The following is a 25,486-nucleotide window of genomic DNA, read 5'->3' as shown; positions in this document are numbered from 1 at the left end:
GTGTGGGGGGGGTGTGTGTGGGGGGTGTGTGTGTGGGGGGGTGTGTGTGGGGGTGTGTGTGTGTGGGGGGGGGTGTGGGGGGGGTGTGTGGGGGGGGTGGTGGGGGGGGTGTGTGGGGGGGGGGTGTGGGGGGGTGTGGGGGGGGTGTGTGGGGGGGGTGTGTGGGGGGGGGTGTGTGTGGGGGGGGGGTGTGTGTGGGGGGGGGTGTGGGGGGGGTGTGGGGGGGTGGTGTGTGTGGGGGGGGTGTGGTGTGGGGGGGGTGTGGTGTGGGGGGGGTGTGGGGGGGGTGTGTGTGTGTGGGGGGATGTGTGTGGGGTGTGTGTGTGTGTGGGGGGGGTGTGTGTGTGTGTGTGGGGGGGGATGTGTGTGTGGGGGGGATGTGTGTGTGGGGGGGATGTGTGTGTGGGGGGGATGTGTGTGTGGGGGGGATGTGTGTGTGGGGGGGATGTGTGTGTGGGGGGGGATGTGTGTGTGTGGGGGGGATGTGTGTGTGGGGGGGATGTGTGTGTGGGGGGGTGTGTGTGTGGGGGGTGTGTGTGTGGGGGGGGGGTGTGTGTGTGGGGTGTGTGTGTGTGTGTGTGTGTGTGTGTGTGTGGGGTGTGTGTGTGTGTGTGTGGGGTGTGTGTGTGTGTGTGTGGGGTGTGTGTGTGTGTGTGTGGGGGGTGCGCATGTGCGTGCGTGTTACAGAGATCTACTACAAGAAGAAACTCTTCACAGCTTCAGGCTTTGACCATGGTCTCTTAACTATTTTAAAAAATACACCAAGAAAAAAGAACTTACTGGGTTTCAAAGTCAAGAACTGTAAAAACAAAACAGCAACTTTGTTTCTAAGAAAACTATAACCAGGAGTAGATATTGTGAAATATGTTTGTGTCTGGAGTCGAGTTTTAATGCAGGACACTAAACATTTAAATCTAAAAATATTGAAGAAAAATCATTTCAAAAATGTATTTCAGTGGGAACAGTACTTGGTGACCTTCAGGAACACGAGCTGCTTATCCCTTTACCTCTGTGTACATGGCTCAGCAATGCAACTTTGCCTGGAGGAGGAATTGCCACAGGTACTAAGAGAACATTTTTAGGAAGTGACAATTCAGTGCTGCAAATTTGAAAGACACAAAGTATGAGTAAAGATAGAATTTTGCTTTGGGAATGTTTTAATTAAAATCACAGCACAGTAATAGACATAAATCATGGTCAGCAGACATATGTATAAGAATTTCACTTTTTCTTGTCTGATGCCTCATTTGTTTTGTGGTAGGGGATGTGAGAGCAAAGGAAACCTACATTTTTTTAAATTTTTATATCTACTCAATAGGTTGTTTTCATTTCAAAGTACAGTACATGTATCCTGCACGTAGTGGCAATACATAATTTCCCCAGAACCTGAGCCTGTACAAGAAAATATCATCTATGATTTGTAAGATTAAGTGGAGCTACACTCAGTTGGTATCATTCTCACCAATGGGATAGGAGGCTGTAACTTTAGTTTGGTCTGCAGGAGGAATGGGAGAAGAACATAAGGCCAGGCAGAGCAGCATCAGGAGTAAGGGCCAGGAGGGCGAGGTGGACTAATTTCCCCCCTGTGGGTACAGGACATCCCTCCTCCACCAGGACCTCCAATGCCGCATCAGAGAACCTGTAGACCCTTTCACTCATAATGAGTCATCCCGAAACCTGCCGCTCTGCGTCAGCCAGCCCACTCCACACCTTCACTGGAAGCATGGAGTCCACATACACTGCTGCGAAAATTGTGCCTCATCAGCATTTGAGTGCTAAACCTGTAGGTATCTGATTGAGTACCTCCAGGAAAGTTCAAATGGTAATCAGCAGTTAAGCCCAAAATTGCATATTAAAACTAGACTTTCAAACATGCATGTCTTATTAGCACAGCACCCATTTAGCACCTGTTTTTACCCTTTCACCAAAATAACCCCCACAGGCTTTGGACAACTCTCCCATTAAAAACCTTTATTTATTTGGAACTTTACTCTAATAATTTAATTCAAAGCAATTAATCACTAGCTTCCTCCTCTTCCACCTCCCCTTCAGGAAATCCTGTCCTCATTCAAGCGCAGGGAGAGAGGGGAATGCTCTAAAGTGGGCTCTTGTGTCTCCCCTGGTTATGGGTTTGGATCTGTCTCATTTATAGCCCAAGTCATAGCTCTTGATTCAAGTTGCTGATGGGTGGAGGTAACATGCTCTTGATTTACATAGAATTCAGTGCAGCTTCGTGCCAGCATTCGAGACAAAATTCTTTTGAATGTTGCTGGTGTTAACTTTCTTTCAGTACTGGCAATGTTTAGGGTGAGAGAGGACACTTGTGTTAATTAAATCTCAGCACTGAAGGGGCTAAATGATCATCTATGCCAGCTGGTGCAAGTATCACCCATCATCTGGTCTCTTGGTACTAAAATAAGTCTCCAAGGCTGATTAGCGCCACTTTGTGTTCAATAATACTGTTGGATTTTTGAAACTTACTATGCCTGTCTATCTTTTCTGAAGAAATGGAAAACATTGCAAAATTGTTCCTTACAAATTCTTTTTGAGCACAAATTTGGGAAGTTGCAGTAGGACTTTTGGGCAACAAGCATTTTGTCCAACACTTGTAATCATCAGTGATCATGAATTGACCATTGCACAGTAAAAACATTGGCAGATGTTAGTGCAGAAATGCTTAAGTATTATTGTGGTACTACATTTGTTTTTGAAAGAAAGTGAAGTATTGCATCAGCGCCAAAGGATGTACTATAACAGCAGCCCAGCTGGGGCACACCATATGTGCTTAGTGTAAAACTCCAGTTCGTGCCTCAACCTTGTTTGTTAATGCTGTTTTTTGTTGCCAGTTTCATTTGCTCTTTGTATAGCCATTTAGGAATCAGTAGATTGGTTGCTGGTGTTACTATATGAGCCAAAAAACATAGCTTTTCTTTTCCTTTGTCCTGAAAAGGACAGCCTTGTATATATATATTTTTTTAAATAGCTGCACATCAGAAAGTGCAATTCTATTAAGCTGCTTGCAGAGTTAAAGCACAAAAGTGAACATACTGAAATTCTAATATTAACTTTCGAGCCAGGAGAGTATATTGTCTGGAGGGCTGTCCCCAGGTGCCAACACTATAGGCTCCTGCAAAGCCGGAAAAAGATCAATAAAAACTCAGACAGGCTGTATTAATTAACAAAGTTTAATATGCAAGTGTCTGTCTAATCCGACCTACAGTAATAGAGCAGCTGGAGATTTTGTCCCAAACATTTCCAGGGAAAGCCAAGAATCTTTAACTGGAGAAAATTTTGTTGCACAAAGGTACAGGTCGTGCAGATATATGGAAAGGAGTAAGAAACAATGCGCGGCACTGTCTACCTGCAATATAAAGATGACATTTTCATGTACATGTTCATCACATGCTTTCCCCAGAATCTATCAAGCTAGGCTATCTCTCTACATCACGCAGAGAATACGAAATGCAGAATGTCTGCTTATTTCAAAGTTCACAAAATTATCGTGCAGTTTATTATATACGGCAACCTCGAAAACTAGCAAAAGCTGACCAACAATTTCAAAAACGTCGATACAGAATGCTAACACCTCATAAATCTATGATGTGTGGAAACAAGTAATTACACTGAAAGTCCAATGGGACTTGAGTTGTAACTCAAGTTGTAGGTATACCCAACATTCCTTTACTTGTGTTGGAGAAAATAACAGCTTGTATTTATATACCACCTTTAATGTAGTAAAACGTCCCAAAACACTTCACAGCAGTATTATGAGTCAAAACATTTGACACCGAGCTACGCAAGGAGAAAATAGGCAGATGAAAATAGGTCGGCTTTAGGAGCGTTTTGAAAGAGGAAAGAGGTAGAGAGGCGGAGAGATTTCCAGAGCTTAGGGCCCAGGCAACAGAAGACAAAGCCACCGATGGGTGAGCGATTATAATCAGGGATGCTCAAGAGGGTAGAATTAGAGGAGCGCCCATATCTCAGGTGGGTTGTGGGGCTGAAGGAGATTAGAGAGATAGGGAGGGCACGGCCACGGAGCGATTTGAAAACAAGGATGCTAATTTTGAAATCGAGGCGTTGCTCAACTTGGAGCTAATGTAAGTCAGCAGGCACAGGGGTGATAGGTGAGCGGGACTTAGTGCAAGTTAGGACACGGGCAGACGAGTTTTGGATGACTTCAAGTTTACGTAGGGAAAAATGTGGGAGGCCAGTCAGGAGTGCATTCGAATAGTCAAGTCTAGAGGTAACAAAGGCATGGATGAGGGTTTCAGCAGCGGATGAGCTCAGACAAAGGCAGAGACGGGCGATGTTACGGAGATAGAAATAGGTGGTCTATGTTATGATGCGGATTCAGGGTCAAATATGACACCAAATTTGCGAACATTGTGGTTCAGTCTCAGTCAGAAGTTGGGGAAAGAGTTGGAGTCAGTGGCCAGGGAACAGAGTCTGCAGCAGGGACCGAAAACAATGGCTTCGATCTTCCGGTTTTTAATTGGAGAAAATTTCTGCTCATCCAGAATTGGATGGCAGACAAACAGTCTGACAATTTAGAGACCATGGAAGGGTCGAGAGAAGTGGTAATGAGGTAGAGCTGGGTGTCATCAGCGTACATGTGGAAACTGACACAATGTTTTCAGATGTTGCTGCCAAGGGACAACATGTAAATGAGAAATAGGAGGGTGCCATAGATAGATCCTTGGGGGACACCAGAGGTAACGATACAGGAGCGTGAGAAGATGCCGTTGCAGGTGATTCTCTGGCTACGATTAGATAGATAAGAATGGAACCAGGCAAGTGCAGTCCCACCCAGCTGGACGACGGTGGAGGGGTTTTGGAGAAGGATGGAGTTGTCAACCATGTCAAAGGCTGCAGACAAGTCAAGAAGGATGAGAAGGGCTAGTTTGCCTTCGTCACAGTCACAAAGAATGCCATTCATGACTTTGATGAAAGCCGTTTCAGTCCTGCGGCAGAGTGGAAACCTGATTGGAGGGATTCAAACATGAATCCCTCCAAATAAGCCTCAATACATGTAAGCTTATAGAGGGATAAAAGTGTGAACGACACAGATCTTTATTTTTTTTAAGCATGATCTGAGGACCTGTTCCCCAGCACCGAGAAAACTTGGATTTTTGACACTATTTGATTCATCATCCAGTATGAGTCCAGTGCAGAGATTTGATTTTTTTTTTATAAATCGAAAAAGGGACATTTGCTTAATTGTACTGACACTGAAATCTACTCTACATGCCATTTTAAATTTTCAAATTAATCACCTTTTTTTCTCCAAATTGCCCAATATCACATAGGGGATTGGAATATGGTTTTGTTGATTAGAGGATTATTTCAGTCAGGGCCGCAGGAAACAAATTCTAATTCCCACCCCCTGCCAAATTAATCGTGCATTTCTATGTAGGATTCAACTGCATGGTTCCTTTGGAAAGTTTAAATGTTTTCCATTAAAATGGTGTGTTTTGATGTTTAGTACAATTGTAAATTGTAGGAGTTTAATCATAAAAAACACAAAAAAACATGGATTTTCTACAGACCAACCAGATTATCATTTCCCCCAAAATAGCCGTAAATGACACTTCCCCTTACATACTCCCTTCCCCACTTCAGAGGCACTCTTCTCCCTCCCCCCACCCAAACACTCACCACCACATTTCATGTTATTTTATCTCCTCTATCTCCTTTACAATTTACAGACACTGTAGCCCTTAAAAATCTTCACCCAGTTCACATTCTCCCCCTTCAACATTCCCAGTTCATGTTGGCATCCTCTTCTCCTAAATTCAACCTGGTACTCTTCTCTTCCTCCCCCAGTTCATGCTGGCATTCTTCCCTCCCACTTTCCTGGCTTGGATCAGTGTTAGCCCTCTCATGATTCATAATTGGGCACAAAACCCATTACAGACTTCAACATCTAATCTAGGCTACATTTCAGTATAGAACTGATGGGAGTGCTGCATTGTCAGATGTGCTACTTTTCAGATGAGACTTCAAACCAACATGTGGACATAAAAAATCCCATGGTAACATTCAAAAAAAGCAGGGCAATTTTTTCCTTAATCAACAGGACCACAAACATTTCATATTTCAGTACTGTTCTGACCTACGATTAATTGTTCCTGTTCAAAAAATTAGCCTCGTGTTCTGTACATCCATTTTACAGATTTTTCCAAGGACAAAGAACAAAGAACAACCACTGGGAAAGCAAAGCTTGTAAAAATCTGTGAAAGCACATTCTAGAGTCTGAGATTCCCATAGCCATTGACAAAATTATATCCTTAGTATTTTGCAGCTTAGGTATATGTTACATGGACAAAAGTTGGAATAGAAAAAGTCTGCTCAATTTCTTTTTGGACAATTGATGCACTGAAAACTGAAAAAGAACGTCCTCATTCTTTCAGATCCTCCACCAGCTGTACAATACACCATTCTCCAACCAAAAGGGTGACAATGGAATCTACTCTGAGGCCTGCAGCAGTGCTGCTAGAGTTTGCCCCTAGGTAATGCTTGAAAACAACTTGCAAAGGCTGGACTTTCTACTTTCGCTTCTTCATAGTGGGAAAATTCCTCTATCTAGTACTACCCCAAGAAGTTTGAGAGCTTAGGCAGGATGAACTGCAAGTACAAAAACAAGTTCCATCACTCTCTTGGCACTGCCGGTTGAGCTCCATGTGCTGTCAATTAATGCAGTTGTGTCCTTACCTAATTGTATGACTATGTGACACACTTACAGGAACAAAAAACCCCAATATACTTCATGGTCAAATTAAGTTGGATTGAATTGACATGTGAACCTAACGTACACCCTTATCAAAATCAACCAGACTGCTGAATTTGATCCATTTCCGCTGATATTTGTTAACTTAAGCTGTCAGATAGGATTGCTACTCAAATTCAGATAAGAGATCAGTATAGTATGAAGTTTGGTATCAGTCTTCTGAAGATAGCTAAAGTTTCAAAACAATGGCTCACTCAAATTATGCTAATTATTTCAGACATCATTTTGTCAAAGCTCGCAGTTTCACAGGTGAACTAAACATTAAAAAATCATATTATAAGCAAAAGTTGACTTTAAAAGTGGTTAAGAACTTTTCAGTCAACTCTGCGGTTCATATTAAATCTAAGTCCTATGAATTTGTGTCTCTCCCCACCCCCCACTCCCTCCCCACCACTGCAGTATGCTAGAGTTATAAGACTAAAATAGGCTAAATTCAAGTCTGTAGCTTGTAAAAGGTTAATTAATTCATAGTATAATATTCATCAACTGATCTTATTTCTCTATAGCTAAAAACTCAAACTAAAAGGTTATTAAGTTTGTGTCCACAAGCTATATTCTGACCATAATTACTTTGTAACCCCATTCTGTCATATGCGTTACAATCAAAGATCAACCCACAGCAAAACCTCAAATTTATAAATGCGTCTACTAGAAAACTATAGATAACTTAAAACGAGTGTTTCGATTCAGATCCACACAAGTCATTCACATTCATCCATTTCTTCTCAGCTCATCATAAAAAGTGGGGCCAAAGCAAAGTTCATAGCCAGGAGAAAGCTGAGGAACAGCTAAAGACTGTTGGACAGACATACAGAAAATATCCACATTTGAAATAAATGGGAGAGAGCAATGGAATATGCAAAAATCATGCATCATGAAATGTTGGTGACAATCTATAAGCATGAAAGAGAAACAAATAAAGTCATCTACAATCTCAGCCATTTTATAGTGTATTACAATACTACTTAGTTACTTATTATGTTTACATAAAATTATGTAGATACAATTTTAATTATTAGCATATATTTAAGAAAAATTATTTTTGAAGCATATTGGCAATCAAGTACACATTTCCACTGATTTGACAATGCACTTCCATAAAACTAGCACAAACTAGCAATGCTGCAAGGCACTAACTCCGATTAAGCTTATTTTAAAACAGAAAAAGAAGAAAACACCCATCTTCAAACAGATATGGCAAAGTTAAGAAGCTGTTTGAATATAGTACACTAAACATACATCTAAATCCATGTCAAGTAATCACAGTTGATGCTGAAATGGATTCATAATTCAAGTGCAAGATGCATGGCACCATAAGACTTATAAAATCACACATGGCAAAGTTTCCAAAAATAAATAATATTTGCAACATAACCAATCAAACGTCATCACCAGGTTTCCTTTTAAAAATACTGCTGTAATTTAATTAAACTCTCTTAACATCTTTTTGTTCTGTGAACTTGAATCATAAAATAGTACAGCACAGCAGGAGGCATCCGGCCCATCGAATCTGCTCTGGCTCTTTTGAAGAGCAACCCAGTTAGTCCCACTCCCCTGCTCTTTGCCTGTATCGCTGAAATTTTTTCTCCTTCAAGTATTTATCCAATCCCTTTTGAAGGCTGCTACTGAATCTGTATCCACCACCCTATCAGGCAGTGCATTCCAAAGCCTAGCCACTCGTTGCATAAATGTTTTTTCCTCATTTCGCCTCTGGTTCTTTTGCCAATCACCTTAAATCTGTGCCCTCTGGTTACCGATTCTTCAGCCATTGGAAAGTTTCTCTTTATCTACTCTAGCCTACTCTAGTCTATCCACGTAACTGTAATCCCTCATCTCTGGAACCATTCTAGTAAATCTCTTCTTTATCCTCCCTAAAGTGTGGTGCCCAGAATTGAACACAATATTCCAGTTGGGGCCGAACTAGAGTTATATAGGTTTAGCATAACTTACTGGCTTTTGTATTCTATGCCTCTATTTATAAAGCCCAGAATCCCAAATGCTTTATTAACTGCTTAATTAACCTGTCCTGCCACCTTCAAAGATTTATGTATCAGCACCCCAGGTCTCTATGTTCCTGCACCCCTTTTAAAATTATACCATTTAGCATGTATTGTCTCTCCTCATTCTTCCTACGATGTCACATTTTCGCATTGAATTTCATCTGCGTTGTGAAGGGAGGGCGAAAACACGAGAGAACAGAGCTGGAAGAAATTCTGGCCCGGGCGCGGGGGTGGAGGCTGTGCGGCCGGTTTATAGGACTGAAGGAGGTTACAGAGACAGAGGGGACCGGGGCGGGGCCATGAAGGGATTTAAATACGAGAATGAGAATTTAATTTTTAGAGGTGTTGCGGAACCAAGAGCCAATGTAGCTTAACAGAGCAGGAAGGACATTCTCACCAAAAACATTTCTTAAGATCCTCCAAAGAAGATTCTGTCCAAAGTGAAATTTTTCTACTTCCTTCTGTGTCCGTCCCTGGAAAAAAAACCTCTCCCAACTCTCTTACAACTGCACGTTACGAAATCCCAACTGTCCAGCCTTTGGCCCTCCATTCACCACAATATTTCTGCAGCTACTGATCTGCTCAAGAACATCCTCACCACCACCTTTGATGCCCTAGTCCCTACTGAAAAAATTACTCTCTCTCACCCTGGCCATTCACCCGAGTACGGCACTTCATCTTCGATCCCTAGTGTCAGCTGTGGCTCAGTGAGAAGCACCCTCGTCTCGGAGTCAGAAGGTTGTTGGTTCAAGTCCCACTCCAGAGGCTCGAGCACCCAAAAAATCTAGGCTGACACTCCAGTGCAGTACTGAAGGAGTACTGCACTGTTGGAGGTGCCATCTTTCAGATGAGCCGTGAATCAGAGGTCCCATCTGCTCTCTCAAGTGGATATAAAAGATCCCATGGCATTTTTCAAAGAAGAGCAAGGGAGTTATCCCCAGTGTTCTGACCAATATTTATCCCTCAATCAACATAACAAAAACAGATTATCTGGTAATTATCACATTGCTGTTTGTGGGAGCTAGCTGTGCGCAAATTGGCTGCCGGGTTTCCTACATTACAACGGTGACTACACTTCAAAAAGTACTTCATTGGGACATCCGGTGGTTGTGAAAGGCGCTATATAAATGCAAGTCTTTTCTTAAGTCCAAGGGACGCCGACTTGAATGGATATGGCAGACAACTGGTTTAGCTATTCACCGCCAGATACAGCTGGGCCACAAAGCATTATCGGGTCCTGCTATCTGCCAAAACTGCTCAGTAGTCCAGAAGCAATCTGTAACGAAAAGATAAACCCCGGCCTCTATTCTGTACTGCCAATTGTCTTCTTAAACCCCTCTCCCCTGTACCCTCACCTCCGGCAACCCCCTGCCCTGGCCCTAAACTGGCATCTTTCTCCAGTTTCTCTCTGATCTCCCCTCATGCCCCCTCCATGCTCATCATGTCCATGAGACTCACTTTCTGTCCCCTCAACCCTATTCCCACCAAACTGCTGACCACCCAACTTTCTTTTCTGGTCCCATGTTAGCTGACATTGTTAACGGTTCTCTCTCCTCAGATAATGTCTGCCTCTCCTTCAAATCTGTCGTCATCACTCCTCTCCTCAAAAAAACAACCCTTGGCCCCTCCCCTCAGCTCTGGAACACCCTCCTTAGATCTCTCCTGCCTCTTTCCTCCTTCAAGATGCTCCTTAAAACCTACCTTTGACCGTCATCTGACCTAATCTCTCCTTATGTGGCTTGGTGTCAAACTGTTGCCTTATATATAATACTCCTGTGAAGTGCCTTGGGGCGTTTTACTGTTAAAGGTGCCATATAAATACAAGTTGTTGTTGATTAAAAAATGATTGGATAAATGACTGCTTAGATAATAAAAGTAGCTGCAGTCAGTTAAACATTTCAGGAATCAGTTGTTGGTTCCCTCATTCAAAATAGCACATACACTGATATTAACAAACCTGTATTTAAAAAATATTTGACATGCCCCAAATTGCATCTATGATCTTGATGCTTGCACATAATTGATCACCCATTTATATGCATGCAAATAGCATTATCATCAATATTTAATACTGATGCCATCACAGTTTCTGGCTTTGAAGAGTACCGAGTTTGCCAGTTGGAAGGAGTTAAATTAACAATTATGTTTATTGCTAAAACACCCTCAGTTTATGATCATCTCTCTTGATAGTGTTGCTCCCCAACACCATTAGCCTCACAAACTTGTCTGAGCTGGTCATTTAAAACAGAAATCAGTAAAATAATCATCCAGTAGGTACAAAGACTTTTTTGCGGCTCTGGGCACAGACAACTGTTGAGTATTTATTTCCCTCCGGGTTTCTCTCCTCCTCTCGGTGTTGATTCTTGCTGCAGACGAGTCCCACAGGCATTGGCAGCCTCCAAAAGCTGTTCAGAATACCATTCTTCATGTCTGAGCCTAGATTATGAATGTGAGCAAACTTTTCAACTGTGTATGGCATCACAGCTGAGCTAATCCTGTTTTCGCCTAATGTCCGCAGGCACACTTTCCAGCAACTGATGGTCACTAAATAATAGTGCAGCCAGAAATCCCGGCTGATTTTTTGCTCTGCAGCCCAGGGGCAGGCAGACTAATTGTGACTCCCAACCCAACTGCTGCTGCTGCCTCCACTCCACCGCCTCGATCAGTTAACACAGCACAAACAACATTCCTTTAAAGACATTTTCATATGCTGCATTTATAAATCAGAAATACAATAGATCAGATAATCAACACTGTAATATGCAGTCTACCTTCTTGATGAACACTAGATTTTGTTGTTATTGCTCACTCTCTGCTTTTGTTTTCTGTACATTGCTATTTAACAAGATTAGGTGAAGGGCTCTGGAAAAAATATAACATGTATTTCAAAAAATAGACTATGATTTGCAAATATACGGACCTGTTAACATTGCATGAATAACCACAAGTAAGGAGCCATTGTCTGAATAAATTATATAAACTTCTATAATTACAAATGTCAGACTTGCTTTATCATGCCTGTTCTTTATTTCTCTATTTCGACTATTGATTTACTGTGCTACAATAATTTCAGTTTGAACAAAATGACCATGCCCATGGAGGCCTTTAGAGAAGTATAATAATTATATTTAATGCTATAAAGATCCCAGTGCTGCCCAGTCTTATAACAAAAGACAATACATTACATTTCTTTGTGGTAGCCAAGATTTGAGTAATGCTTTTAAATAATTAAACAAATAGCAATTCATTATGCCATTTATAAAAATGCCAGTCTGATAACTGAAATTAAGCATTATTCACTTTGCTCTGCACATTTGGCAAAAGCAACCAAAAGTGACCAAAGAACTGAACCAAAGGTTAAATTATAATGCAATGATGTTGTTACTAAACATAGCTGCCAGAACCTCATTAAGTGACAAGAACTCCACAAGCAGATGGTGCATGAAACCAAAGAAAGCAGATAAAAGTAATAAATATTATCTCAATTTTAGTAAGAATAAACAGTTTGATAATACTTAGAGTTGACCATTTAGAATGAAGTTTGCCAATGTAGATACAAGAGAAAAATGCAAATCTGAACACTTTGATTGATTTGAAACATAGACAACTTATATAAAAAAAATAAAGGAGTTTACTGCTGTCAGATATTTCCAGTTATCACTCTAGGATATAGTTGCAAAGTGCTCAAGTAGTACATGAATCAAAATTTTTAACAATTCAATTGACAAGAATACATACAAAGTGTTGCCGCAATGTAAGGATCACATTTTCTATGAGTTTAAAGTATTTTTTTGGTGTCAAGATGTTGTAAACCATCTAAAAACATGTGAAGCAGCACAAGAACATTTTCATTTATATAGCACCTTTCACATTAAAATGTTGCAAAGCACTTCACAGCCAATTAAGTAAAGTGTAGTCACTGTTATAACGTAGGCAAACATGGCAACCAACTTGTGCACAGCAAGGTCGTACAAACAATAGATTATATTCTGGATAATAACTTTGGATGAATGTAATAAACCAGAATGGAAAGGGTTAATTTCACAGAGCTGGCTAGTGTAAATACTGCCAATGCTTTGTTTTCTGTGCAAGGTCACTGAGCATATTGTAACTGTGAAAGTTTAACTTTGTGTTTCAGTAACATGGTAATACTGGCCCAGAAATTGTGGTCGATGGTTTCCCGAGGGTAAATGTCTCAGACCTGAAAAATGTCTACGAATCTACTTGGTGGTCCGGGAGGTTTGGAGACTTGCGGTCCTGGGCCTCTACACGAAGCCGGCCCATGTGATCCCAGGGATCACATGGGCCGGCCCAACCAATCCAAGTAGGAATGTTCCCATTCGTACTTGTAGTGAGTTCGATTTGTACGGAATCACCAGAAGTATGAATGGGAATACCCCCAAAACACACAAACACTTGAAATATGTTTTTTTTTAATTACATATTTAAAATTAATTATTTAAAACAAAAATGTAATTTTCTGAAAAATAAATTTATATATTTTGAAGGGTCTAAAAATAAACTTACCTTATTTAACAGGATTATAAATATTTGAATGTTTAAATTATTGAGAAAAATAGATTTTCTGTCCTTTAAAAGTCTTACACTGATAACAGCAGGCCTGCTTTTATCAGTCGTAAGAATTTCAAGGGCATTTGCTGGGTAGAAGTTGGGCAAATAGCCCAACTCTCCACCCGCGGAGGCCCTTTACTTCTGGATGCGTGAGATCTGTCAAGAGGATTCTTGGCAAATACCAGACTTCGCATGCCTAAACCCAGAACTTGCGGACCCTTATGGGCGCAAACGCATCTTGTACATTGTATCTTGTACCTTGCGCATAGGGGCCGCAAAATCAGGGCCATAGTTTTAAACTACACTACTTTCAAGTAACCAGCAGGTTAGCTGTACATACAAAACAAGTGAAAGACTGAAATTAGTAGACTTGGCTTAGGACAGATTTGTTATTGCAACAAGTAAGCAAGCAAGATAAAGGTGATATGGCCCAAAATCAAAATTGCTTTTCACATAGTTATTCATCATTAGTATTTACTGATCACAATAGCAGATGTGGTTTTTAACATTCATCCTCTTAAGTAAACAGAAATGTCATCAATTGACCAACACCTAAAGAATTGATTTACAACCAATTTGCTCAAAAGTGACGTTTTGTTTTGTACCTCAGAGAGTAGGATTCCTAATGTAGGATTCAAAGTCCAAGCATCTAACAATGCCAATCTGAGCCAGCTACTAAGATGCAAGCAAACAGGAGCTTAGGGATGGCTCTCCTCCCGATTTTCTTTCCCCACAGCAGAACGTCAGCGATTCGGAACTCGGCGATATGGGAACTGAGCCAATACCGTCGACTCTCTGGCACTACACTCTGGTGTCCTGACCACTGTACTGATCCTAACTGCTATCTTTTAAAAAAATTTTGATACACTTAGATATGTTTTCTTAAATTACACAAAGAAGTTTTTGTTTCATAAAAGTGTAATTTTGCTTTTAATTTATAAACATTCTCTTAAAATTAGATATCCCCTTTACTGTTCCTTATTTCATAATCCTATTAAAAGTAGGCTAGCAGCAGCAATATTTAGCATGGATGTTGTCACTTGGTTTCATGATCATTCTGGGTGTCCATTCGATGAGATTCATAAATATTCATATTCCAAAGATGTATTTTAAAGAAACTAGTCAGACATTGAGTAGTGCAAAAATTACAACCTTTGCACATTTAGTTTGGACTGTTTTTTTAAACTTGAAGATTTTACCAGCTCAAATAGAGAGAATAGTTTAATGAAATCAGCCAGTCTTGAAGCACAATAAAAAACAAACTTAATAGGCTCCGATGCCTTCACGTTTCATGAACTATTTAATTTAGCAGTGATATTTTTGCCCACACTATTGGCTACTGCAAAAAATGAGATTAGACCCAAGCTAAATCTGCAAAACATTACATTCAAGTAACAGTCCAATTTTGTTCACAACTTTTATTTTCAATCGTGCCTCAATGCAAGTGGAAACATCAACCTTTCTCTATGTTACTTAACATAACCATGTATATGGTTTCATATGTTTGTATTAAAGAATGACCAGGATTTGCAGTTGTTAATGGTTCAAGTATCTGAAATGTATTAACTTGAAACATTTTGCAAATTAGAATTCAAAAGAATTATAGTATGATAGTGTAGTGGTTAAGTTTTAGGCTAGTAATCCAGAGGCATGGACCAGTTCAAATCCCACCATGACAGTTTGTTAATTTGAATTCAGTTTTAAAATAATTTGGAAATAAAAAGCTGGTATCAGTAAAAGTAACCATGAAGCTGTCATAAAAACTTCACTGGTTTACGAATGTCTTTTACGGAATGAAACCTGCCATCCTTACCTGGTCTTGTCTATATGCAACTCCAGTCCCACGCCAACATGGTTGACTCTTAACTGCCTTCTGAAGTGGCCGAGCAAGCCACTAAGTTGCATTAAACTGCTACCAGCGGTTCAAAAAGGTCCACCACCACATTCTCTGGCCAATCAATGCCAGCGACAACCACATCCCGAGAATTAATCATTTAAAATAATTGGTACTGATGGAAATTTAAACACCAATTACTCAAACAAGAACCTGCTCTATTTCTGATGCTTTTACATCTAACTAACCCATTCTCTCCAGACATTAAGATAATGTACTTTCAAACAACTCCAAAATCTATGGATTATTCGTGGCAATTTCTTCCTTTCTATCTATCAAAATAGACAAACTATAATCCACTACAGGTTCCCTTATCCGGAACACTCGGGACCTGGCCTGTTCTGGATAAGGGATTTTTCCAGACGAGGGGTGGTCACATTAAATTGGATGGTACAGGTACTGTGCAAGGGGATATCGGGGCTAGCTGGCTTGGGGCTGGGAGTGCGGCAGAGAGATCATGGGGTGGGGGGGAGGCAGTGGATCACGGGGTCAGGCCAGCAATTGTGGGAGTAGGCAGCGAGAAAGGACTCCATTGAATCCAATTATCATTATAAACACATCAATCAACTTTCAATCTTCTAAACTTAAGGATGGCAAATCAAGTTTATGAAATTTTCCCTCACAATTTAGAACCTTTAGTCCCGTTATCCTGCCCCCGTGCCACTTCCCACCCACCAGCTCCAAGGCCAATATATCCTTCTTAAGGCGTGGTGCCCCAAACTGAATGCAGTACTCCAGATGGGGTTTGACCAAGGCTCTGTACAACTGAAGTGTAACTTCCTTACTTTAGTATTCCAACCCTCTTGAAATAAAGGCCAATTTCTAGTAACTTTTTTGATGACTTTTTGTACCTATGCACTAGCTTTTTGTGATTTGTGTACATGGACACTTCAATCCCTTTGCTCTTCCACAGTTCCTAATCTGTTGACATTAACATAAGATTCCAATGTGTCTTTTTTGGATTCAAAGTGGATGACCTCACATTTTCCCCACAATGAACTCAGTCTACCACAGTTTTGCCGACTTATTCGTCTATGTCCGTTTGTAACTTCCTGCTCCCATCGACACAACTTGCTGGGCATCAGGGAGGGGGAGACTTACCTCGACACTTTGATCCAGGAGGCAGTCACACCCATTAGGTTGTCACACCCATTAGGTTAGGTGGTGGTGCAGGTCTGGTTAATGGTCAGGGACAGGAGGGTGTGACTGCAACTCAGGCAGGCAAGGGGTCCCCAGGTACAGTGCTGGAGGAGCTTCAGCCTTTGCCCTTATCCAACAGGTATGAGATTTTTGCAGCCTGTGTGGATGGATGGATGGATGAGCAGGCTGAACATGGCACCATGGCGCAGGAGGCCATTCAAGTGGTGGGGGGAGGGGGAAAGAGGGTGAAAGGGAATGTAGTTGTGGTAGGGGACAGTATAGTCAGAGGGACAGTTACAGTTCTCTGCAGCCGTGACCGGAGTTTCGAAAGTTATGTTGCCTGCCCGGTGCCAGGGTTAAAGGCATCTCCTTGTGGCTGGAGAAGAACTTGGAGTGGGAGGGGGAGGATCCAGTTGTCGTGGTCCACGTAGGAACCAATGACATAGGTAGAACTAGGAATGAGGTTCTGCTGGAAGAGGTTGAGGAGTTGGGGTCCAAAATAAAAAGCAGAACCTCAAAAGGTAATATTGGTATAGGGATAGGCAGATTAGAAAGTTAAATGCGTGGCTCAAAGACTGTGTGGGAAGCAGGGGTTTTGCTTCATGGAGCACTGGCACCAGTATTGGGGGAAGAGGGAGCCGTTTCATTGGGATGGGCTCCACTTGAACCAGGCTGGAACCAGTGCCCTGGCGATTCAAATAACTAGGGCAATAGACAGGGCTTTAAACTAATGAAGGGCGGTGGAAGGACTCAGGAAAGTGTAAATTTAAAAGCAGCAAGAGAAATGTCAAAGCTCTAGAGCAGAGCAGAGTTTTGGGTAAAAATAAGCAGAGTGGGTCAGGAAGGGACAGAGAGAGTAACAAAGGTAATAGGGATTACTGACTAAAGTGACATCAGGGAAATAGAAAAAGGTCAAAGCTAATGGCACTATATCTGAATGCACGAAGCATTCGCATCAAAATAGAGGAATTAATAATGCATAAAGAAATTAATAGGTTTGATCTAATAGCCATTACGGAGACGTGATTGCAAAGTGACCACGCTTGGGAACTAAATATTCCAGGACACTTAACTTTTAGAAGAGATAGGCAAAATGGAAAAGGAGGAAGGGTAGCCCTGATAAAGACAGTAGAGAGAAAGGATCTTAGCTCAGAAAATCAAGTAGTAGAATCAGTTTAGGTGGAGCTAAGAAACAGCAAGGGGTAGAAAACATTGGTGGGAGTTGTTTCTAGGCCCCTAGACAGTAGTGGTAATGTAGGGCACAGTATAAATCAGAAAATTAGAGGTGCATGTAACAAGGGTAATACAGTAATCATGGACTTTAATCTACATATAGGCTGAACAAACCAAATTTTCAGTAATAGTGTGGAGGACGAATTCATGGATTGTATACAAGATGGTTTTCTAGATCAGTATATTGAGAAACTAGAGAACAGGCTATTTTAGATCTAGTATTGTGCAATGAGAAAGGGTTAATTAATAAGCTTGTAGCAAAGGTGCCCTTAGGGAAGAGTGACCATAATATGATAGCATTTTACATTAACTTTGAAAGGGATTTAGTAAAATCCAAAACTGGTGTCTTAAATCTAAACAAAGGAAACTACGTAGGTATGAGGGGAGAGTTGGCTACAGTATATTGGGAAACTACATTAAAAGATATGACAGCAGACAAGCAATGGGTAGCATTTAAAGAATACATAATTCACAACAAACATACATTCCTTTCAGGCACAAAAAAAACACAGAAAAAGTGGTCCAACCATAGCTAAGGAAGAGGATTATAATGTTGCCAAAACAGAGGAGTAAGCTGGCGGATTGGGAGGATTTTAGAATTCAGCAAAGGAGGACCAAGAAATTGATAAAGTGAGTAAACTAGCAAGAGACACAAAATCAGACTGTAAAAGCTTCTAGAAGTATGTAAAAAGGAAAAGATTAGCAAAAGTATATGTGGGTCCCCTACAGGCTGAGACAGGAGAAATTATAATGGGGAATAAGGAAATGGCAGAGAAATTAAACAAATACTTTGTGTCTGTCTTCACGGAAGACACGAAAAATCTCCCAGAAATAGTGGCGTATCAAGCATCTAGGGAGAATGGGGAACTGAAAGAAATTAGTATTAGTAAAAGTATAGTACTGGAGAAATTAATGGAACTGAAAGCCAATAAATCCCCTGAACCTAATGGCTTGATCCTAGGGTTTTGAAAGAGGTGGTTATAGAGATAGTGGATGCATTGGTTGTCATCTTCCACAATTCCATAGATTCTAAAACGGTTCCTGCAGATTGGAAGGTAGCTAATGTAACCCCGCTATTTCAGAAAGGAGGGAAGAGAGAAAACGGGGAACTACAGACCAGTTAGCCTGACATCAGTCATAGAGAAAATGCTAGAATCTATTATTAAGGACGTGGTAACAGGGCATTTAGGAAACAACAATATGATTGGGCAGAGTCAACACGGATTTATGAAAGGGAAATCATGTTTGACAAATCTGTTGAGTTTTCTGAGGTTGTAACTAGCAGAATAGATAAGGGGGAACCAGAGGATGTGGTGTATTTGGATTTTCAGATGGCATGTGATAAGGTGCCACACAATTGAACAAAATTAGGGCTCATGGGATTGGGGGTAAACTAGCACGGATTGAGGATTGGTTAACAGACGGAAAACAAAGAGTAGGAATGTAACTAGTGGGGTGCCGCAAGGATCGATGCTTGGGCCCCAGTTATTCAAAATCTATGTCAATGATTTAGATGAGGGGACCAAATGTAATATATCCAAGTTTACTGATGATACAAAGCTAGGTGGGAATGTAAATTGCAAGGAGGATGCAAAGAGACTTCAAGGGGATACAGACAGGATAAACATGGGCAAGAACATGGCAAATGGAATATAATGTGAAGAAATGAGAAGTTATTCACTTTGGTAGGAAAATAGAAAAGCAGAGTATTTTTTAAAATGGTGAGAGATTAGGAAATGTTGGTGTTCAGAGGGACCTGGGTGCCTCTATACACGAATCACTGAAAGTTAACATGCATGTACAGCAAGCAATTAAGAAAGCAAATGGTACGTTGGCCTTTATTACAAGAGGAAGACGTCGTACTGCAATTATATAGGGCCCTGGTGAGACCACACCATTGTGTACAGTTTTGTCTCCTTACCTGAGGAACGATATATTTGCCATTGAGGGAGTGCAACAAAGGTTCACCAGACTGATTCCTGGGATGGAGTGATTGTCCAATGAGGAAAGATTGAGTAGACTAGGCCTATAGTCTCTAGAGTTTAGAAGAACGAGAGGTGACCTCATTGAAACATACAAATTTTCTTACAGGGCTTGATAGAGTAGATACAAGGAGGATGTTTCCTCTGACTGAGTAGTCTAGAACCAGGGGTCATAGTGTCAGAATAAGGGGTCGGACATTTAGGACTGAGATGAGGAGAAACTTCTTCACGCAGAGGGTGGTGAACCTTTGGAATTCTCTACCCCAGAGGGCTATGGATGCTCAGTCGTTGAGTATATTCAAGACAGAGATCGATAGATTTTTGGATATTAAGTGAATCAAGGGATAAGGGGATAGTTCAGGAAAGTGGAGTTGAGGTAGAAGATCAGCCATGATCTCATTGAAAGGCAGAGCAGGCTCGAGGGGCCGAATGTCCTACTCCTGCGCCTAAGTCTTATGTTCTTCTAATTTAGTGGAAGGCACAAATACTTAACTAGAATTTTGTACCTGCTTGTCTGGTCCACTGCATTCAAATTAATAGATGATTCTTCAGTATTCAGATGAAACAGGAGCATTTGTTCCCAAGGTAGAGGCCAAGCCATTCAATTCAAATCAAATACAAACATCTTTTGTATCTTTTAAGCTATATATTTGATTGGCAGTTCTCAAAAGTTTAAATGATATATCTGAAGCTGACTTCCTCCCAGGTAGCATTTATTCTGAAGCCATCATACAAGACAGTGATCAGGGTTCCTGTTCAACCCCTGGGCTCGCTACATTTACCTAGGTGTTGTGTGGGTAAAGGGACATTCCAGACTGAGAATTTGCTTTTGAGAGTCGTCTGTGATGCTGAAGCTGAAGAAAGTATCCAGTGCACTGAACCGAAGGTATTTATTGAGCACAATCTGCTGTGCAAAGTACTTGAAACACACATTATATGTATATGTCTACTGCAGTCTTATACTCTGTTTTGAAAAAAATGTGAACCTTGCAAATTAAGTTATCTCAGAAAATTGAACTGCTGAAACACATTCATACTCAGATTCCAAACTTTTGATTATATGAAGATGCTGACATGTTATTTCTACAATAATAAGTTTGTACACTGGATACTATTTATCAAATATGCAGTGACTAATTACAACCCTTCGGTACAGAAGTGAGCTGCCCAGAAGCTAACTGTAAGAAATAAAACTGCACAAACTGGAAGTAAGTGGTGCTTTAGAGTGGTAGGAACAGAGTAACAGCAGGTCAAACGCCCCTTTTAAGAGCACACCACCAACAGGTAGAAAGAACACTAGATGGCTCATTGCTCACTGAAAAATTATTGGTCCATTACCAAGAAGATCATAACCACATAATCAACGTTTAACTCAATTTTAGCTGTGTAAGGATCATACTTTGAGTCAACAAGGGCTGGTAGCAGTTACAATGAATTAGAAGGTGGGGGAAAACCATTTACAATACATCTTTTCATATACTGACAGTAATCTATCTGAACAAGCTAATGTTTTAGAGACAGCACTTTGTGTAGCAGTTATTTATCTTAATTCACTGGAGTGTATTTTCAGCACATGCATTTTTAACACAAGGCCTTAGACTTTTTTTAAATTAATTTCATTGAGGTGATTTCTGACAATACTTTAGAAATGTGAAATTTTAGCCAAAATTTGCATGTTAGTATAAAAATTAATTTACATCAACTACGCTTCTCATGATGCTGCAGTTTCTACTCACATCAGCTAAGCATACCTGCTAAAAGGATGCTGTCCAACAAGGTCACCATTTTGAAATTGGTAGTCACTTAAGAAATCTGGACTAATAGTTCCATCAGGGGGTAACAGTCCATCTGCAAACAGAGTTAACAAGAACTTAACATTACTCAAAGTTGAATTTTGTTTTAAATCTCCACAGGCTGATAATTTGGTCAAGCCATACATATTGCTGCTGATATTATCGACAGGAACATGTATTGATACATTACCTTTGCTGATATGGTCGTACATACTGCAACAATTACATGATTTACAGGTCAAGATATCTTGCAGGTAATGACGAGGACAGGAGGAAATAATCAGGTAAAAAGGCATCATGGCCTTGCCTAGGTTATTTTCAGGGTTGGGTCACTACTCTTTATGGGCCCTTGGTATCCTAGCATCATTTCCCCATCCATGCACATCTCTGCAGGCGTTTTCAAAGTACCCTGGGCTATTTATCTGGTACCGACAATGGAAGTATTGTCTGATAGAGCTCCAGGAAGGGCAGCAGACTGCCTGGCACTTGTCCAGCATTTGTCAGAGGTAACATATCACGCACTCTAATTTCCCACATGTACTATACCCAAGGCTGTTTTTTTCCTGAATTTGGGAAGGTGTTCTGCACCTTTTTGCTGTTACCTCGCTTATTATGTGGGATCTTAATTCCCTGGAGTAGAACCAATCTAACAGTTTTGGGGTTCTGTCTAATGCAATAAGGAGGCTAATAATAGCTTTTGTGACATCCCAAATCGCTATCAAGAGTGACTAGATGTTGGAAGAAGAACAAAATGTGTGTAGTAGTGCGCTTCAGCATTTATCTGTCAGAGAAGGAAAATCTTAAAGAACTTGTGGAGTATGCATGTTTTATTTGGGATGTGGTATGTTTGTGTTCTTCTGCATATGGAAGCCATGAATAATGATGTCCATACTTCATTCCATTCCTGCTGTTTCCTTAGAGCAATGGTCTTATTTCTAAGACTCCTATGAACTTTAGACCGAGAACCCCCGAGATGCATCCATATAGACTTTTAAAATTGTGGTGCGACAGTTCCCGTAAAGTTGGAATTTGTAGAGTGCCAGGGTAAACAAACCTCCCGCTGATTACTGCCTACCAACCTCCCTCAGCTGTTGAATGAGTACTCCTCCATGTTGAATATCACTTGGAAGAAGCACTAGGGGTTGGAAGGCACAGAATGTCCATCACCAAGAGTGACTCAGTAGCACAACCTGAACGACACACCTGCCAGACTGAGCTTGCAGCAGGTGGTGAGAGAACCAACACAAGGGAAAAACCCATGTGATCTCATCCTCACCAATCTACCTGTCACAGATCCATCTGTCCATGACAGTATTAGTAAGAGTGACCGCCGCACAGTCCTTGTGGAGACGAAGTTCCATCTTCAAACTGAGAACACCCTCCATCATGTTGTGTGGCACTATCACTGTGCTAAATGGGATTTGATTCAGAACAGATCTAGCAGTTTAAAATTGGGCATTCATCAGGCGCTGCGGGCCATCAGAATTTTATTCCACCACAACCTGTAATCTCATGGCCCAGCATATCCCTCACTCTACCATTACCATCAAACCAGGGGACAAACCCTGGTTCAATGAGGAGTGTAGACGAGCATGCCAGGAGCAGCACCATGCACACCTGGAACTGAAGTGCCAACCTGGTGAAGCTACAACACAGGACTACATGCATGCTAAACTGCAGAAGCAGCATGCTTTAGACAGAGCTAAGTGATCCCAAAACCAACAGATCAGATCAAAGCTCTGCAGAATCGTCACATCCAGTCGTGAATGGTGGTGGACAATTAAACAACGAATGGGAGGAGTAGCTCCATGAACATCCCCATCCTAAATGATGGCGGAGCCCAGCACCTAAGTGCAAAAGACAAGGCTGAAGCATTTGCAGCCATCTTCAACCAGAAGTACCGAGTGGATGATTCATCTCGGCCTCCTTCTGAGGTCCCCACCACGACAGAAGCCAGACTTCAGACAATTCAATTTACTCCACTTGATATCAATAAATGACTGCGTGCCCTGCATACAGCAAAGGCCATCAACCCCGACAACCACCCGGCTGTAGTGCTGAAGACTTGTGTTCAAGAATTAATCACGCCTCTAGCAGCTGTTCCAGTATAGCTACAACACTTGCATCAACCCGACAAAGTGGAAAATTGCCCAGGTATGTCTTGTTCACGAAAAGCAGGACAAATCAAATCCGGCCAATTACCGCTCCATCAGCCTGTTCTCAACCCTTAGTAAAGTGATGGACGGTGTCGTCGACAATGCTATCAAGCGGCATATAATTACCAATAACCTGCTCACTGATGCTCAGTTTGGGTTCCGCCAGGAGCACTTGGCTCCAGACCTCATTGTCACCCTGATCCAACATGGACAAAAGAGCTGAATTCCAGAGATGAGGTGAGAGTGACTGCCCTCGACATCAAGGCAGCATTTGACCCAGTGGCATCAAGGAACCAGAGTAAAATTGAAGTCAATGGGAAGCAGGGAGAAAATTGTCCACTGGCTGCAGTCATACCTAGCACAAAGGAAGATGGTTGTGGTTGTTGGAGGCCAGTCACCTCAGTCCCTAGACATCGTTGCAGGAGTTCCTCAGGGCAGTGTCCTCAGTCCAACTATCTTCAACTGCTTCATCAATGAACTGCCCTCCATGATATTTCAAAATTCTCATCCTTATTTCCCTCCATGGCCCTTGCCCCTCCCTATTTCTGTAATCTCCTCCAGCCCCAAAACCGCCCTCTACAACTCTTTTGTTGTAATCAATTAAATCAAGCGCCCCCTGATTAAAAGGGGGGGAACACACCAAACACTTTCAAACAAGTGTCCTCTTGTTTTTTTCCCAAAGGCACCAACACACAAATTATACAAGTGCCCCCTGGCTAAAAGGTGGGGGGGGGCACTAAAACCATCACAATAAACAAATTAAACTTTAGACAAAACATCAACTTAAAATTTGGTTGCCGGGGGTGATGATGCACTCCAGTCCCTCCGAGACCGCCCTCCACATCCCTGATTGTAATCGTTCAACCATTGGTGGCATGTCTTCTGTTGCCTCGGCCCCAAGCTCTACCTCTCTTTCCTCCTTAAAACATGCATCTGGTCATCAGTGCTAATTTCTACTTATGCAGCTTGGTGTCAAATTTTTATCGCATAATACTTCTGTGAAGCGCCTTGGGACGTTTCACTACATTAAAGGCGCTATATAAATATAAGTTGTTGTTGTATAAGTAGGGATGTTCACTTATGATTTCAGTGTTCAATTCCATTCGTAACTCCTCAAAAAAATGAAGCATTCCATGTCCACATGCAGTAAGACCTGGACAACATTCAGACCTGGGTTGGTAAGTGGCAAGTAACATTCGCGCCAATGTGCCAGGCAATGACCATCTTCAACTAGAGTGAGTCTAACCACCACCCCTTGACATTCAATGGCATTACCATTGCTGAATCCCCCCACCATCAACATAATTGACTAGAAACCTAACTGGACCAGCCACATAAATACTGTGGCTACAAGAACAGGTCAAAGGCTGGGTATTCTGCAGTCTCACCTCCTGACTCCTCAAAGCATTTACGCCATCTACAAGGCACAAGTCAAGAGTGTGATGGAATATTCTCCACTTGCCAAGATGAGTGCAGTTGCAACAACACTCAAGATGTTCAACACCATCCAGAACAAATCATCATCATCATAGGCAGTTCCTCAGAATCGAGGAAGACTTGCTTCCACTCTTAGCATGAGTTCTTGGGTGGCTGTACAGTCCAAATCGAAAACCAGTCTCTGTCACAGATGGGACAGATAGTCGATGAGGGAAAGGGTGGGCAGGGAGCCTGGTTTGCCGCACTCTCCTTCCACTGCATGCGCTTGATTTCTGCATGCTCTCGGCGATGATACTCGAGGAGCTCAGCACCCTCCCGAATGCACTTCCTCCACTTAAGGCGGTCTATGGCCAGGGACTCCCAGGTGTCAGTGGGAATGTCACACTTTATCAGGAAGGCTTTGAGGGTGTCCTTGTAACGTTTCCTCTGCCCGCCTTTGGCTCGCTGCCGTGGATGAGTTCCGAGTAGAGCGCTTGCTTTGGGAGTCTCGTG

General features: G+C 41.7%; 1 protein-coding gene across 6 annotated transcripts in view; it reads right to left on the bottom strand.

Moving 5' to 3' along the window:
• The window catches only part of kifap3a (kinesin-associated protein 3a), a 256,736-nt gene that overhangs the window by 41,581 nt on the left and 189,669 nt on the right, over positions 1-25,486 (bottom strand). For 4 of the 6 annotated variants that reach the window (XM_070887101.1, XM_070887100.1, XM_070887103.1 and 1 more), the window contains one exon: positions 21,360-21,456. In XM_070887101.1, the coding sequence (XP_070743202.1) occupies positions 21,360-21,456 (97 nt within the window). Of the gene's footprint in view, positions 1-11,558; positions 11,650-21,344; positions 21,457-25,486 lie in introns of all 6 variants that reach the window. The other 2 variants (XM_070887104.1, XM_070887105.1) reach the window with 2 other exon arrangements.

This window comes from Pristiophorus japonicus, chromosome 8 (genome assembly GCF_044704955.1).
Source record: "Pristiophorus japonicus isolate sPriJap1 chromosome 8, sPriJap1.hap1, whole genome shotgun sequence".
Lineage (NCBI taxonomy): Eukaryota > Metazoa > Chordata > Chondrichthyes > Pristiophoridae > Pristiophorus > Pristiophorus japonicus.
This window is presented reverse-complemented; position numbering and strand designations above follow the sequence as displayed.